The sequence below is a fragment of the Podarcis gaigeae genome (genome assembly GCF_964106915.1).
Source record: "Podarcis gaigeae genome assembly, chromosome: 14".
In the NCBI taxonomy this organism is placed as follows: Eukaryota; Metazoa; Chordata; class Lepidosauria; order Squamata; family Lacertidae; genus Podarcis; species Podarcis gaigeae.
The window spans coordinates 11511922-11527782 of record NC_139690.1 but is presented as its reverse complement, the minus strand read 5'-3'; the positions used below and the strand labels follow the sequence as shown (position 1 = coordinate 11527782).

The 15861-nt window shown below is 44.6% G+C and overlaps 1 protein-coding gene across 1 annotated transcript in view; it reads left to right on the top strand.

Moving 5' to 3' along the window:
- Positions 1–1420: 1420 nt before the first annotated feature.
- Positions 1421–15861, top strand: part of SCG3 (secretogranin III) — a 51820-nt gene continuing 37379 nt past the window's right edge. The window contains exons 1-7 of the mRNA XM_083712774.1: positions 1421–2169; positions 3068–3120; positions 7090–7135; positions 7238–7453; positions 10257–10399; positions 11197–11358; positions 12317–12470. Of these exons, the coding sequence (XP_083568900.1) occupies positions 2079–2169; positions 3068–3120; positions 7090–7135; positions 7238–7453; positions 10257–10399; positions 11197–11358; positions 12317–12470 (865 nt within the window). The 5' untranslated portion in view covers positions 1421–2078. The remainder of the gene's footprint in view (positions 2170–3067; positions 3121–7089; positions 7136–7237; positions 7454–10256; positions 10400–11196; positions 11359–12316; positions 12471–15861) is intronic.

Here is a 15861-nt window from a genome sequence, read left to right as displayed (position 1 = left end):
GCCTCCCGCTGCCGCCGTGCCACCGCAACGCAATTTCTGTTCTCATCTTGAAACAAACTTCTTAACCTGAAGTATTATTTCTGGGTTAGCTAATGGGGCCTCCTGCTGCTGCCGCACTGCCGGAGCATGATTTCTAATCTCATCCTGAAGCAAAGTTCTTAACCCGAGGTACTATTTCTGGGTTAGTGGAGTCTGTAACCTGAAGTGTATGTAACCTGAAGCGTATGCAGCCGGAGGTACCACTGTATATTATTATTATTATTATTATTATTATTATTATTATTATTTAATTGATTACCCACCCTTCAACCTAAGGTCTCAGGACAGGTTACAACAATTAAAACGCAATGTTAAAAGCAGTTTAAAACAACTTACAACCACAGAATAAGTTGGTTCTTTAAAAGAGGTGTGTTTGGTATTTACTGAAAGCTGTATAATGAGGATGCCAGATGCAGCTCTGTGGAGAGAGAGTTTCACAGTTTGGAGCTGCCACAGAGAAAGCTCTCTTCTGGACTGCCTTCACCCCAAGCTTCTGAGGGCAGCGGAACAACAGAAAAGAACCCCTCTGCCGCTATTAACACCTAAGAAGGTCTGTAGAAAGGGAGGCCGCCTTTCAGGTATTTGGGACCTGGGTAGATTAGGGCATTAAGCACTATTGTCAGCACCTTGAATTGGGCCCAGAAGCAAAGCAGCAACCATTTATTACTGTGTTTCTTTTCCCTGTATTCCCACTGTTCGTCATTCCACACACAAACCCCTCAAAAATGTGTGTGTCTACCTGTAACACTTCATGGATCCAATGAAGTGAACTGCAGTCCACAAATGCTTGTGCCACATTAAATTTGTTGGCCTTGAAGGTGCCACAAGGCTCTCTGGATACTGTTTAATATACACCTCTGGTCCTGATCTTTGAAAACTCATAAAGAAGCCTAAAAAGATCTTTTTTCACCTCTCAAACATGCGTGTATGTCTGTGTATGCACGCACATTTCTGCTCTTCACAAGATAGAAGATAAAAGGTGAACTGTGGCTAAACTGATTTATCATGCCCTGCAGCTCAGGAAAGATGAAACTGCTCTGTGCAGAAGGGTGTGAGTGGAATGTGGGGGTGGTGATTTAGCTATTATGCTCGCTTGCTGCTGCAACGGGTCTGGATTTTGCCAAGGGAAAACCCATCCATTGCAACAACTTGCTTTTCTATGCTGTCTGCAGATGGATTCTTTCTCCAGAAAGCTCACCAGATTGGCTGAGGTTCCCTGATTCTGCCTTAACAGTCTCCCCCCTTAAAAAATAAAGAAATCGCCTAACAGATGAAACAATGCTGTTCTCACTCGCCAGCCTTGGTGATTGAGAAGCCAAGATGCTGCACGTCATAAATGTGAATCATACGCCTTGCACATCACTTGAACAGATGCTGCTTGCAAAATAGAGATATAGATCACCGTCAAAGCTCTTGGCCTTTTCCTCTGCTTAGAATGGGCACAGGGGCGTTCTGTGGGTGGAGATTTTGCATGCATGCAATTCCGGAGGCAGGAATCCCCTGCCTGTGGATTCAAGGCTTGCTGCTGGCTCGGATAGAGCAGCTTTATCCAACAGGCTGGGCTGGGCTAAAGAGCTGCGTGTAGGTCCAGGTGGTGCACGCATGCTCCCACATCCGCAGCCCCCCTCCCTCCCATTCTCCTCCCCCTTCTTTCTCCTCCCACCCCTGTCCGGAGCTTTCAGCGGGGAAAGGACCTCGCTCGCCTATCGATCAGGGCAAGGGAAGAAGAGGAGGAGGAGGCTGAGCAATAAGGGCTCGAGCCATATCCCGGAGCAGTGAGCTGCAGCTGCGGCTCCTGTAATTTCAGCACCAAGAGTGCTGGACAGCTCCCATTGCGGCGGGCGAGGCACCGCTGCCAGTTGGGTTCAGTCTAGGTCCGCCAAGGGAGGTATTGACACACAAAGCCTGCTGGAAAGAAGGGAGGGAAGCATTTTTGATCTTGCTGAAGCAGCCAGGGGATCCTCTCCTCTCTGGTTTTGCCGCAAACCTTTTTCCAAAGCCACAGTCAAAGCAGCAAAGAAGACCTAACACACGGGAGGATGCTTCTCAAGCTGTCTTTATTGATACCGGTGCTGGCACTGATTTTAGGCCAGGTACATGGATTCCCCAAGCCCGAGGGCACTAGAGGAGGTAGGTACTTTAAAAGGTATAGCATCTATTTTAGAAGGCATAGCCCCTATTTTGAAACTTCTCAGTGTTGGGTAGGTGGGTCATCTCTTCTGATCATTCATTCCCGCATAGCTGTGAGAACTGGGACACTTTATTTTATTTTATTTAGCCAAGTTGATCCAGTTTCCTCTAGTGACTATTGACATATTACATGCCATTCTGTTCTGAAACCACTGCCAAGGGTCATAGCTGAACAAGGTGGATAAGTGTGCCAAGGCAAAAAGCAAAATGGCATTTTTCTCTTCCACCCACCCACACCCACCCCAGATAATTGGAAGGAAATGAATGTGTATTCTCTTTGTTATGCTAGATTTTCTTCATTCTGGAGTGTGTTCTGAGACAGCCTGATCTGTAGTGCAGCAGTTTTCCACGTCTCTCTTTGTGGGGATTGCTCTGAATGTCATAAAATCTTTTAAGCTCTTGATTATTCCAATCCGATTAGATTACTGCTATTTTAGTCCAGCGCTTATGTGAGGTTTTTCTTTTTTATGCGTGTGTGTGTTGGTTTTCTGCTTGAGAAAACGTAGGAACAGTCCAGCGTGAAGGAGATATTCAAGGCTAATTTCCTAAACAAAGGCAGGAACCAGGCAAACTGTACCCTCCTTCCTTTCTGTGACGTACACCGATGCATATTTCCTCAGAAGTTCAGTGGGGCTTACCTCCTGAAAAGTATGCATAGGATTACAGACTTAGCGTCAGCATCTTCAATATTTATATTCCAGGAACTGATGTTTAAATACAGGCAGGGTATTAAGGGTAGATTGTTTAATACTATAACTTGTTTTTTGTTAGTGTGTGTGTGTGTGTGAGAGAGAGACTGCAAAGCACAATTATATGTATATGTGTGTCTCTTTTCTAGATAAAGCTTTACACAACAGAGAATTAAGTGTAGAGAGACCACTAGAAGAACAGGTAGGTAAAACCAGTGTCTATTTATTTATTTATTAAATGTCTATCCTGCCCTTCCGCCCAAAGGAGCCCAGGATGGTGAACACCCAAATAATAAAACAAGAGAATGAAAAATTAAATAAAATAATAAAAATAAAAACTAATTTAAAGACATGTAAAATACAAATTCTCTTTGAAGTTGTTGCAGATAGCCCTGCTTTTAATTGTCAGGAGAGTCTCAACAGTTTGATGAGATGAATGGAAGAATGGTAGGCTATGTGAGCTGTTGTAAGACTAGTGGGGGAGGGGGTGAAGTCTCATGTTGCCATAAAGATTAATTATCCCAACTAACTTGTACAAATATACTTGGTGGTAAGCCCACAGAGTTCAATGGCTCTTACACCCAAGCAAGTCATTGCAGCCTTATTTGTGGTGGGAGCTTTCAGCAGGTAAGAAATGTAACAGTGCGATCCTAACCACGTCTACTCAGAAGTAAGTTTTACTGAATCAAATGGGGCTTACACCCAGCTAAGTGGGGTGAGGATGGCAGGCTAATTCATTGGAGGAATGAATCTGATAAAGTAGACTCTTGGTGTGCTAAAAGCTCGTGACATAGTAACTGTGCTAGTCTTCTGAATGTGTCCTAGGATTCTTGAATGTTTTGCAGGCTAGCTAGAGTTCAAGAAGAAAATCATTTAACTAAAACAAGCACATGTTTCCAGGGCTCACTTCTAGCCCAGCCAGTGTCTTCTGTCATGACAACTTACAAATTATTGAGTAGACACATATAGCAGGGAAATCCAATAGTGCGCCATTCTTTTTCACTTACCCTGAGAATTTGTCTCGTATAGGCCATATTTACTCAGAGGTAAGTCCCACTGTGATCAACATGGCTTACTTAGATTCATAGAATTGCAGAGTTGGAAAGCACCCCTACGGTCATCTAGTCCTAAGCAACATGAAAAGCTCCAGAGCAATAATTTATATCTTGGCTCCACTCTGTATTGATTACAGATGCTTGTAACCTCTGGATATGCAATGTCTTAACAGTATATAAGGGAGGTGGGGGGATTCTTGCAAGAACTGTTACCTTCTAGCCTTCATAGCCTCTTTCAGCCATGTGAATTTAGTGTCATGTTCCTTCTTTAAAGAGACATAAACGAGGTTATAGATAAAAGTATTTCTGAGCACGAAGTACCTAATCTCCCACCAGGCTGATCAAGTGTAGCCCGTCTCCAAGGACTAGAGTTTCCTACCCAGATGGAATCAATAGATCTTAAAGCCTGATGGCTTTCTTTTATTTATTACACACACAATTTATTTCATTTCTCTCCCACCTTCCTTCCAAGGAGCTCAGGGTGGTGTAGATGGTTCCCCCCTCCCCATTTTATTCTCACAACAATCCTGCTGTTAGACTAAGAGACAGCGATTGACCGACCCAAGGTCACCCAGTGAGCTTCATAGCTGTGAGGGGTCTAGATCCCCAGTCACACAGGCCTCAGTCCAACCACTCTGGCCACTACCCCACAATGGCTCCCTGTCTCTCACTCACTCTGTTCCAGCTTGCATTCGAAGCACAGTCATACCTTGGTTTTCAAACAGCTAAGTTCTCGAATGTTTTGACTCTCAAACAGTGGCGTAGCGTGGGTTGTCAGCACCCGGGGCAAGGCAAGTAATTTGCGCCCCCTAACCCATGGATTTGCGCCCCCTAACCCTAACCCCCAGATGTTGCGCCCGGTGCGGCCGGCCCCCCCTGCACCCCTCACACTACGCCGCTGCTCTCAAATGCCGCAAACCCAGAAGTGAGTGTTCCGGTTTGCGAACTATTTTTGGAAGCTGAATGTCTGATGGGGCTCCTGCGGCTTCCGATTGGCTGCAGGAGCTTCCTGAAGCCAATCAGAAGCCGCGCTTTGGTTTCCGAACGTTTTGGAAGTCGAACGGACTTCCGGAACAGATTCCATTCAACGTCTGAGGTACAGCTGTATCTTATAAAAGTCATAGTTCATTTTCAACCATATTGGTATATTACATCCAGAGGCTTTACAAATGGACAGGCTGTGTTCCTGACTAGCCCCACAAACCCCTCCCACAGGGCAAAACCTGGTCCGTGGTATACTAACCACCCTTTGAACCAAACAGCAAGGTCATTTTAAGAGTGAAAGTATGCAGGATTTATGGAAGAGATTAAAGAGCCACATTTGGGGCCGGAGGAGTGGAACAGAAGAACAGATATATATTCTTGCAAGAGATCCTTGAACTTTCAGAAGTGACCCCCTTTCTCTCCTTCTCATTCCCAGATATGTTTTACCCAAATGTCAAACCTGGTCATGATGCCTTCTCTTATCATTATCAAGGATATTCCCACCTGTTCCCATCTAAACATACCCACTTTCCAGATTGCAGAATCCCCTCAAATTACCACACATCTAGTAATAGTTTTATACTTATATCCCAGCCTCAAATGTGACCTATCTCTAGTTCCTGTACCCTCCTAAGTTCTGGTTTTTGTGTTTCCTCCTAAGTTCTTTGTGCCTTCTTATACCTTTCCACTGTACTTTTGTACTTAAACATTATGCAGTAATAACCCTGGTGACCTTTGATGTATGCCAGTGGCAGCTAGCCCTTTGGTGGGGCAGATTGAGGGCCACAGTGACCCACAGCCAAGCCTCCAAGGGCTGCATATCATGGTAGGCATATAGAGCGAAAGTGGGTGTGGCAAAAGCTGCAGTTCTCAAGGCTGCCTTCCAAAAGGCTTTCCCATCAGCTGTTGCATACTGTTTTCATTCATTTTTATCACTCGATCTTCATCATTAAAATTAGCAACAAACAAACAAATCCCCAAACATGTTTTTTAAATAAAAATTTAAAATGGACAAATTTGAGAGATGCCAAACACACAAAAAAAACCTTTGGTATCAAAACATCACCAGGGTGGGTGGGTGGTTTGGACTATTGTTGTTTAGTTGTTTAGTCATGTCCGACTCTTCGTGACCCCATGAACCAGAGCACGCCAGACACACCTGTCTTCCACTGCCTCCCACAAAGCTACTCATGCTGGTAGCTTTGAGAACACTGTCCAACCATCTCGTCGTCCTCTTCTCCTTGTGCCCTCCATCTTTTCCAACATCAGGGTCTTTTCCAGGGAGTCTTCTCTTCTCATGTGGCCAAAGTATTGGAGCCTCAGCTTCAGGATCTGTCCTTCCAGTGAGCACTCAGGGCTGATTTCCTTCAGAATGGATAGGTTTGATCTTCTTGCAGTCCATGGGACTCTCAAGACTCTCCTCCAACACCATAATTCAAAAGCATCAATTCTTCGGCGATCAGCCTTCTTTATGGTCCAGCTCTCACTTCCATACATCACTACTGGGAAAACCATAGCTTTAACTATACGGACCTTTGTTGGCAAGGTGATGTCTTGCAGCAGTCAATAAAAATATGCCATTTGACATGTTTATTCAGAAGGACGTCCTACTGCATTCCATGAGATTTACTCCTAGGAAAGTGTGCAGAGGGTTGCAACTTTGAATGCCCCCAAACCAAGTCATTTTTTTAAAAAGAGCAGCTTCCCACAAAAGAAAGGCAGAAAGGAAATTCTCTATGAAAAGAGCACAAATTGGTATTAAAGGGTCTAGTTCAGAATCTTTCATTTAGGGAAATGCTTCCATCACCTCCTGGGAAAAGGACAAAAGACGCTGTGGTGGGAAGTGGAAGGGCTGTGGCTCAATGGGAGAGCATCTGCTTTGCATGCAGAAGGTCTCAGGTTCGATTCCTGGCATCTCCAGGTAAGGCTGGGAATGTCCCCAGCCTGAGACCTTGGAGAGCCACTGCCAGGCAGTGCTACTGTAAGCTAGATGGACTCAGCATTAGGCAGTTTTGCACGTTTCAATAGGTTAAAAGCAATAGATTGGAGGAAAAGAGCTACACACAATTCATTCCAGTGTAACACAGACAGTGTGCTCATATACCCATAAACTATCTTTCTCCCCAAAACAGATTGCTGAGGCAGAGACGGATAAAATGAAAAAGCCAGCCTCTACAGGTAAATTTCGTGCTTCTTCCCCTTATTCATTGCACACTCATACTGCTGATTGTTCAGAGGTATGAGATGGTTTATTGGGCACCTGTGCTGTACGTCTTCCAGACAACAAGCCGGAATTCAGAAACTACTCATTTGCTGATGACCTGAACCTGCTCAAATTGGCAGCAGAAAAAGAGAGGAAGGAGAAGGAAAGGGAATCTATCCGAAGCTCCCTGTATGACCAACAGCTTGCCCTCGAGGATACAGATTCCACCAAGAGCCGGAGGCTGGTGGATGATTATGACTCCACTAAAAGCAGCCCGGACTATAAATATCAAGGTAATTCATTAGCCTTCATACACCAAGCTTGTGTTTTGAGTGTATATTGCATATAGGGCCTCTCCGGACGTCCATTTCATTCATGCTTCTTTGTGCTCGTGATGCTGTTGGGGCAGTCATATACAATACCATTTTCAATACTATTTGCACACAGCCCTCTGACTGGGAGTTGAGCATTTAGGGAGCAATCCAACACTCAAGAAGGTGATGCAAAGCAAACCAGTGTAAATGAAGCCTGTGTGAAGTTACGCCAGATCCAAGCCCAGCTCAGCAGCAGGGCTTCTGCTCTGCCTAACCTGGCAGAAAGGAAACCAGCCTTTAAAAGAGTGTCTCACGCTGGGTTGCTGGATCACATGACGAAGCTGAAGAGGCTTAGGATCCAGCCTAGGTCTCCCCTCTCTAAGCCTGCTTCCTCTGGAGGATTTAAACAGGCCTTGACCAGCTTTGCCTGTGTATCTTTCATTAAACTGGTGTTGGGGACTTAATGCTGGCAGAGCCTGGCCGAGCTAGAGATTCCCTGCATTCTAAGCCAGCAAATCTTGCCATATTATGTATTGACCCCTTAGTGTTACCACTCTGCAATGGAACACTGTTCACTGCAGAGATGCAGCAGGCATCTTCACTTTCAACTTTTAGGTGCCACTTGAAGACTTTTTTATGTCAACAGGACTTTGCAGCTGATTAATTTTTATTTTTGATTAGCCAGTCACCTGAATGATTATTTGTGGATGTGTGTGGATGTGTGTGTGGAAAGAAAGAAAGAAAGAAAGAAAGAAAGAAAGAAAGAGAGAGAGAAAGAAAGTTAGTTTTATGTTTTAAAACTGATATTTTATGATATGGCAGGAAAAACATGTTTTCATAAAGCAAATAAATAAATTTCGGTACTCAGCCCATGAAAATGCCCAGGGACACCTGAACTTAGTACTGCGTAGACAGAGAGTCATTTGCAGGATGCCACATATAATATGTTTTCACGTGGGAGAGGATCACAGTTCGTAATGACTTAAACAATGCAAACCACAGCAAAGTATATCACGCAGAAACAGCCTAAGAGAAAACCCTAGAATCATATTGATGTGACCAAAGCGGTTCATCCATTTATGGTTTAGCCTTCTATCCTTTGGGACTGGTGTCAGGGGGGGGGGTGTCAGATCATCACTTGAAGTAAAATTGGGGAGGTTCAGTTCAAGCAAGCTTTAAAAAGCCTTGGTCTTGGCTGTTGCAAATTCACATCCCAGAAGGCAGGCAAGTCTGCAAGCACAGTTTGATGCAGGAATAACATCCCAGTCATTGCCAGATCCCAGCCTGTCTTCATGGATGGCTTCCAAATGCAAAGTAATCTTCATATGCTAGCGGAACTATAGATGGCACAAAACGGACCTCTTCCAGTGCATCATTATTCCATAAACACTCTCCTTGTCCTATTCCATACTGTGAATTTGCCATGATGTTTTGCCAATATATTAATACAATGTTGACAACACAAAATATCATATATGATAAAAGCAATCTCAGTTCTCTGGATGCTTGTGTAGCTGTTCAAATAACACCCATGCATAAGAGTAGAAAGTACCAGCAGGTTCGGGAGAACTCTAAGCTTGGTAAAGGTAAAGGAACCCCTGACCATTAGGTCCAGTCGTGGCCGACTCTGGGGTTGTGGCGCTCATCTCACTTTATTGGCTGAAGGAGCCGGCGTACAGCTTCCGGGTCATGTGGCCAGCATGGCTATGCCGCTTCTGGCGAACCAGAGCAGTGCACGGAAACGCTGTTTACCTTCCCACCGGTACCTATTTATTTACTTGCACTTGACGTGCTTTCAAACTGCTAGGTTGGCAGGAGAAGGGACCAAGCAACGGGAGCTCACCCCATCACGGGGATTCGAACCGCCGACCTTCTGATCAGCAAGCCCTAGGCTCTGTGGTTTAACCCACAGCGCCACTACTAAGCTTTGTAGATGCACCCAAAAAACCCCGTAGAAAAAATACCCAAGAGGAAGGATGCTAAAAACAGCTCAATAGCCTTAGAATGCTGGCTTGCTGTTGAAACAGAGAGGAACGTAAGACAGGGAGGAAGGAGCGGAACATCCCGAAGAGAAGTGCTCTTCATGGCAACATTTTACCACAGGCTCCTCTTGGGCACAGTTACCTCATTTATCTATGACGGTTGTCTATGGAGTTCCAGTTTGTGTATACTGCACTCTTCACATCCATAGAGCGGGCAACTGCTCAGTTTGCATAGTTTTGGAAAGCACAAATTGGGTAAATGTGAATTTAAATGTGAACTGAATCCAATTTCTTCCCCTTCCCAGCTGACTACAAATAGAATTAATTGAGTAACCCTACAGTTCTAATTATTTGAGAGACAATGAATCTCTTGATATCATTCATGCTTATATACTTTTCTGCCATGTCCCCTTAGACTTGTGTGGGTGTTTCTTTTGACAGCTAAAAAGCCCTTATTTCTTGAGACTTTTTTCGGTTGATGGATGGACTTCATCAAGCAGAAAGCACAAAGCCATGTTGATAGATGGTGGCATGAGATTTTCTGCACCCGCACGATTAATTTGACTGTGCCAGACCTGAGCATCTAGCAGTCCCCTGTATTTGCAAAGTTGACAAATGGTGGGGGTCAGAACAGGCCTTCAACACTGCGGTATTTCTCTCACCATCAGTCATTTTCTCATACCGGAAAGTATCTAGAATAGCATAGTCCAGTTTCACCTAATGTTTTTACCCATGCAAAAGATAAACTCATCAAACGTAGTAGAGTAGAGCATCACTTGGTCAACCTGTGATACTTTCAGATGATCCAGATGGACTCCACCAACTTGATGGTACGCCATTAACAGCTGAAGACATCGTTCAGAAGATTGCCATGAGGATATATGAGGAAAATGACAGGGGAGTCTTTGACAAGATCGTTTCCAAGCTTCTAAATCTGGGACTCGTAAGTTTCTGGGCACCAGTTCATTTATGCTATTATGCCTGGTTTTTTCCCCCTTTCTTATTTTAGTCTTAGCTGCTATTTTTAAAAAAGCACTGAATGAATAGTTTGATCCTGAAACAAATGGATGTTCTTTTGAAGCAGAGCTTGGGCTTTGAACACTGGTTTCAATTTGCATCAATCTCACCCTGCAGTTAAACCGGCTATTTGAAGCTTAGCCATGCAATGCAAGATGCCAAGTTCTTGAAAGGTTTTATAATGGGCAAATAAGCCCAGAAGGATGTGAGAAACAGTCCCTGTAAAGGTCCAACCCCCAACCAAGGCTGCAGATTACAGAGTGACTTGCAATATATATATAAAAGAATAATCTGCAGGGCAAATATTACTGGATATAAGGCATAGCACTATTGACTTCAATAAAACCAGGCTATTTAAACCAGCTGAGTTGAAGTCTAAATTGATTTGCTTTGCTTATCATTGCTGAAATATGATGCCAAAGGACTTTATTCAGAGAGGTGGCAGGCTGGTTTTTTCACCTCCTGAAGCTCTGGCTGTCCTTACGAATTCTTGTGGCAGATGTTCAGCATCGTCTTGAGCCAATGGTAGTGCTTCAAACTGCACAATTAAACCATCAGCTGCATCAAACTAGACACTATTGATTTCCAAGGGAAACCTGCAAATTCAATTTGAAATGGATGTTCCAGTCTCCCTAATTCATTCTTCAGATGTCCCTGCATGAAACAACTTGCAGACCTGAAGGGAGATGGATAATTCGGCTCTACTCTCCTTGTCTTTCCTAGATCACAGAAAGCCAAGCCTACACACTGGAGGACGAGGTGGCTGAAGTCTTGCAGCAGCTCATTGCTAATGAAGCAAACGATCGTGAAAAGGCATCTGAAGATCATGGTGACATTCCAAGCAGAGCAGAGAGTAATCCCAATGAAAAACAGGAGGAAAACATGGTAATGCCTATCAGTTTCATCCCACTTCCTGGAAAGAACAAATAGGGCCCCTCGTTGATCTTTGCTTTGGGGGGACGTGACTTCTAGATAGAGCAAATTAAAGAGGTGTTATTATCTATGTCAATATATCAAGTATTTGTAGGAATCTAAAAACCTGCCAGTTTTGTCCCTCTAGTCCAGCCTTCTGCTTAATACAGTGGCCAGTCTGGTGCCTCTGAGCACTCACAAGCTGTGCATGAAAATGAGGGTGGGTCCCTGGAGTTTGTCCCCAGCTTTTGGAATTAAGAGGAACTTTAGGAACCTGCTAAGAAGAAGGAGGGATGCAGGTGGCGCTGTGGGTTAAACCACAGAGCCTAGGTCTTGCCGATCGGAAGGTCGGCAGTTCGAATCCCAGTGACGGGGTGAGCTCCCGTTGCTCAGTCCCTGCTCCTGCCAACCTAGCAGTTCGAAAGCACATCAAAGTGCAAGTAGATATATAGGTACCGCTCTGGCGGGAAGGTAAACGGCGTTTCCGTGTGCTGCTCTGGTTCGCCAGAAGCTGCCTAGTCACGCTGGCCACATGACCCGGAAGCTATACGCCGGCTCCCTTGGCCAATAAAGTGAGATGAGTGCCGTAACCCCAGGGTCGTCTGTGACTGGACCTAATGGTCAGGGGTCCCTTTACCTTTAAGGAGAAAGAAGCTGACAGCCAGATGGGCTTTCCTTCTTACTTGCAACCAGTCCACAGGGTGGTCCTGACTGTCAGCTTCCTGCTCCTTAGCAGTGCCCTTGTAAAACTCAGCAGGAAGGAGGAAGGAAGGATGGGGACAAAATTAGAATGAGTTGGCTTTGCCTCTTCTTTGCTCTGGCTCCCCCTACTGTTGGCCTCCCTGCTTTCCACCCTATCAGTCCCAATGGGCACCAGCCAACACTGGGCATCCATATTTACACACTTCTGTTGTTAATGTCTTACATGGAGGCTACGAAAAATACTGATCAAGATGACACATTGGATAACACCTGGACTTCCTCCAACATCTTGGAAAGAAGAAACGAACTGCCTCCCGAAGATAATTTTGAAGATCTCCAGTATTTCCCTAACTTTTATGAACTACTGAAGAGTCTCAACACAGGTGAGTCTCATACAAGTTGAAATGTTTTCTGATGTTTGGTTTTCTGGAACACCGACTGCCTATACGCTGATGTGAATGTGTGTGGTTTTTTAATAAAAAAAGGATGGTAGAGACCCATCAAGGCCATAGCATTTCCAAGGCTTGCAAAACCGTGTAATGGGGTGAAGCAAGTCCCCTGATTCAGGCAGCACATGGGGCAGAGGGGAAGTGATGAAGGTAGGAACTGATGTCTGAATGGTGTGGCAAGACCTTTTAAGTGATGGCACCCTTACCCTTCATTAGGGCTTTCTGGCAGCAAAATGCCTTGCTCTGGCTAGAGATGGGGGAGAATTTCAATTCCATTGCATTTAAAGCTGAACCTACCCAAAAGAATACATGGATAAAAGCACATCCACCCTTTGAAATTTACTCTTCTCTGAATTTTGCAATGCAGTTCTCCAGCCAACTAAGATGTTACCAAATTGCATATGCCAGGATAAAATCTGCATTGAAATGCATGTATTCATGAAGATAACACCCCAAAATGCTTTTTTATTAGGGGAAATAGCTGTACAAATTTTTGAATATTCATGTTCTAGCACCATTGAATATCACTTCTAGGCTACCCCAGATGTTCCAAACCTGGCAAAGAGTCCATATGAGCCTATTGAGGGGACATTGATGTTTGCCCTCCCTCAGTCGCAGCCTTGCCCTCACAATCTCCACAGCCGTTGATGTTCCAGCATATCATCGTTAAGATTATGCAACAGAATCAGCCACCTCTTCCTTATCCCTGGGCCAATGTGCCTCCAGTGGCCAACCTAGGAGAGCAACACTTTCCCTGGCCTTGATGAACCTCTGCATAATTCAGCAGGGAGGTCATTGTCACTCGTACGTCACTGCTCCTCCATCCCATCCGCACAGCTCTCTTGCTTTGGTCCCGTCAGCCCGCATCAAGCCAGGATGCCTAAGAGGCTCCTAGAATTGCAACCATGTGCAGAAATGGGAAGCTGTGCCTTTTCTCTCTCTCTTAAAAACAAGTGGCTGTGGCAGCTCTGAAGCTCTTCTAGTGAGGTCCCCTGCCAAGGCTGAGTGGTTTTCCCCACCTCTCACCACTTGATGACAGGCTACTCAGCTCTGTATTAATGTGCCCTTCAGTCATCTTGCACGCAGGTGGCTTCCTGCATAGATGTGCCTGCCAGGCTAGGCAAATTCCATGCTGCTAATGCAAATGTATATGTCATAGGACTTTGTTCAGTCTGCATTTTTAATCAAGCCGGCCTGATTTGCACTTCCTGGAATAATCAGTGGGCCGGAAAGCAGCTACCCTTCAGTTTTTGCACTTCTCTAAATTTTGCAAAACAGTTATTGGCTAAAACAAACACACAGAGAAAGAAACAGAGTGCAAAAATATGTATTAAAAGTCATAATTTTAAACGCTGAAATGCATATGACATGTTATTTTATGGGAAAACATGTACAAAAAAATTGCACTTTTAAAAAATAAATTAAAAGGATTACAGTAAGCTACAGAAATGGATGGAACAGACTTATGAGCTATGTGAAAAACTGACGTGGACCAACAAAAGATTCATCCATCCCTTTTGTGCTTGTATATTAGGGATGGATGATCAGTCTGTTGCACAGAGAGCAGTAGAGATATGGAAAGCCAGAGACAGGCTGTGTGGTATAGTGCTTAGAAGGCTGGAATGGGACCTGGGAGAGGAGGGTTCAAATCCCACTCGTTCACAAGGGTCTCCTTGGGCCTGTCACTGTCTCTCAGCTTTAGCTGACCTGGCAGAGTTGTTATGGGGGTTAAAGAAGGAGGGGGAGAATGATGTACACCGCCTTGAGCTCCTCAGAGAAACTGGTGGGAGTTAGATGCAATGAATGAATGAATGATAGAGGGAAGGAAAGAAGAAAAGTAAAAAAGGGAAATGTGCATGCTATGTTACAGGTTTTATGACAAGCTACTGTTTGGCTCCCAGACCTCCTTTGTGATTTTAGTCCTTCTGATCTATAAAGTGCAACCCTATGGCTTATGTAAAGGTAAAGGGACCCCTGACCATTAGGTCCAGTTGTGGCCAACTCTGGGGTTGCGGCGCTCATCTCGCTTTATTGGCCGAGGGAGCCAGCGTACAGCTTCTGGGTCATGTGGCCAGCATGACTATGCCGCTTCTGGCGAACCAGAGCAGCACACAGAAACACCATTTACCTTCCCGCCGGAGCGGTACCTATTTATCTACTTGCACTTTGACGTGCTTTCAAACTGCTAGGTTGGCAGGAGCAGGGACCAAGCAACGGGAGCTCACCCCGTCGCAGGGATTCGAACTGCCGACCTTCTGATCGGCAAGTCCTAGACTCTGTGGTTTAACCCACAGCGCCATTGCTTAGTCCCTTGCAACCCTATGGCTTACTCCATTGTAAATGGGTGGGAGGTTGCAGTCTTACGGTGCTGCAGATTGCACCTTAGAGATTGCTGGAAGAGAAAGAAAAATAGGCATATAAAGACAATTCCCTGGATGCCAATATCCACATTTGAGGCAAGTACTCTTTGGTGAGAGAACCCCAGCAGAGATTTGAAATCGCAAAATAAGCAGCAGAGTAAAGCATGGAAATACAGGTTGTTAGACCTTTAAAATATGGCCTTCCAAGTTCCTTCCAAAGTTTCCCACTTCCCCTAGCATAGAAGAAGACAGTTTGGTAAGTTGGAAATGGTTTACTTACAAACCCTTCAAAGGTCAGATTCCTGTGCTTTTGCATACAACGGTCATGAAACACGGGTCGGTTCCAAAGTGGTGAAAGTTCCTAAATTATTTGTAAGGATGGATAGTAGAAAGAATCCATGTGGTTGGAGTGTGGAGCAGCAGCAGAGTTCACAAACACAATTATTATATATTTTGTGTTTTTATCTTGTATTTTTATGCTGTGAACTGAGATCTACAGATGAAGGGTGGTATACAAATTTAGTAAATAATAAAACAATGCTAATATGGCATTAACCCCTTCATGCATTCATTAGACTTGAGCATCTTGGTTATTATATGAGGCTGGTTAGCCTACAGAGATTACATTTACCTGAGAGCAAGTTCCATTGAACTGATTGGGGCTTGTGTACACTCAGGTGTAAGCCCCATTCTTTTGAATTGAACATACTCACAAGAGAGCATGTATTCGACCACAGCCTTAAAGACCTTCTGAGCTGGGACCTAGATATCTTGGAATATTGGTCTTCTACTGGTGGGTTGGGGTCCAAAGTGGGTTGTATCCTGATCTGAAGTGGGCTGCAGCAACAGATTGAATACTGTTGTCTTTTGGAGAGGAAGACAGAGCAAAGGGAGGCCAGCGGTAAAGGGAGACAGACCACCTTTGTAGAAGAGGGTATTCCTATTTCAGAAGGTGCATTTATTAA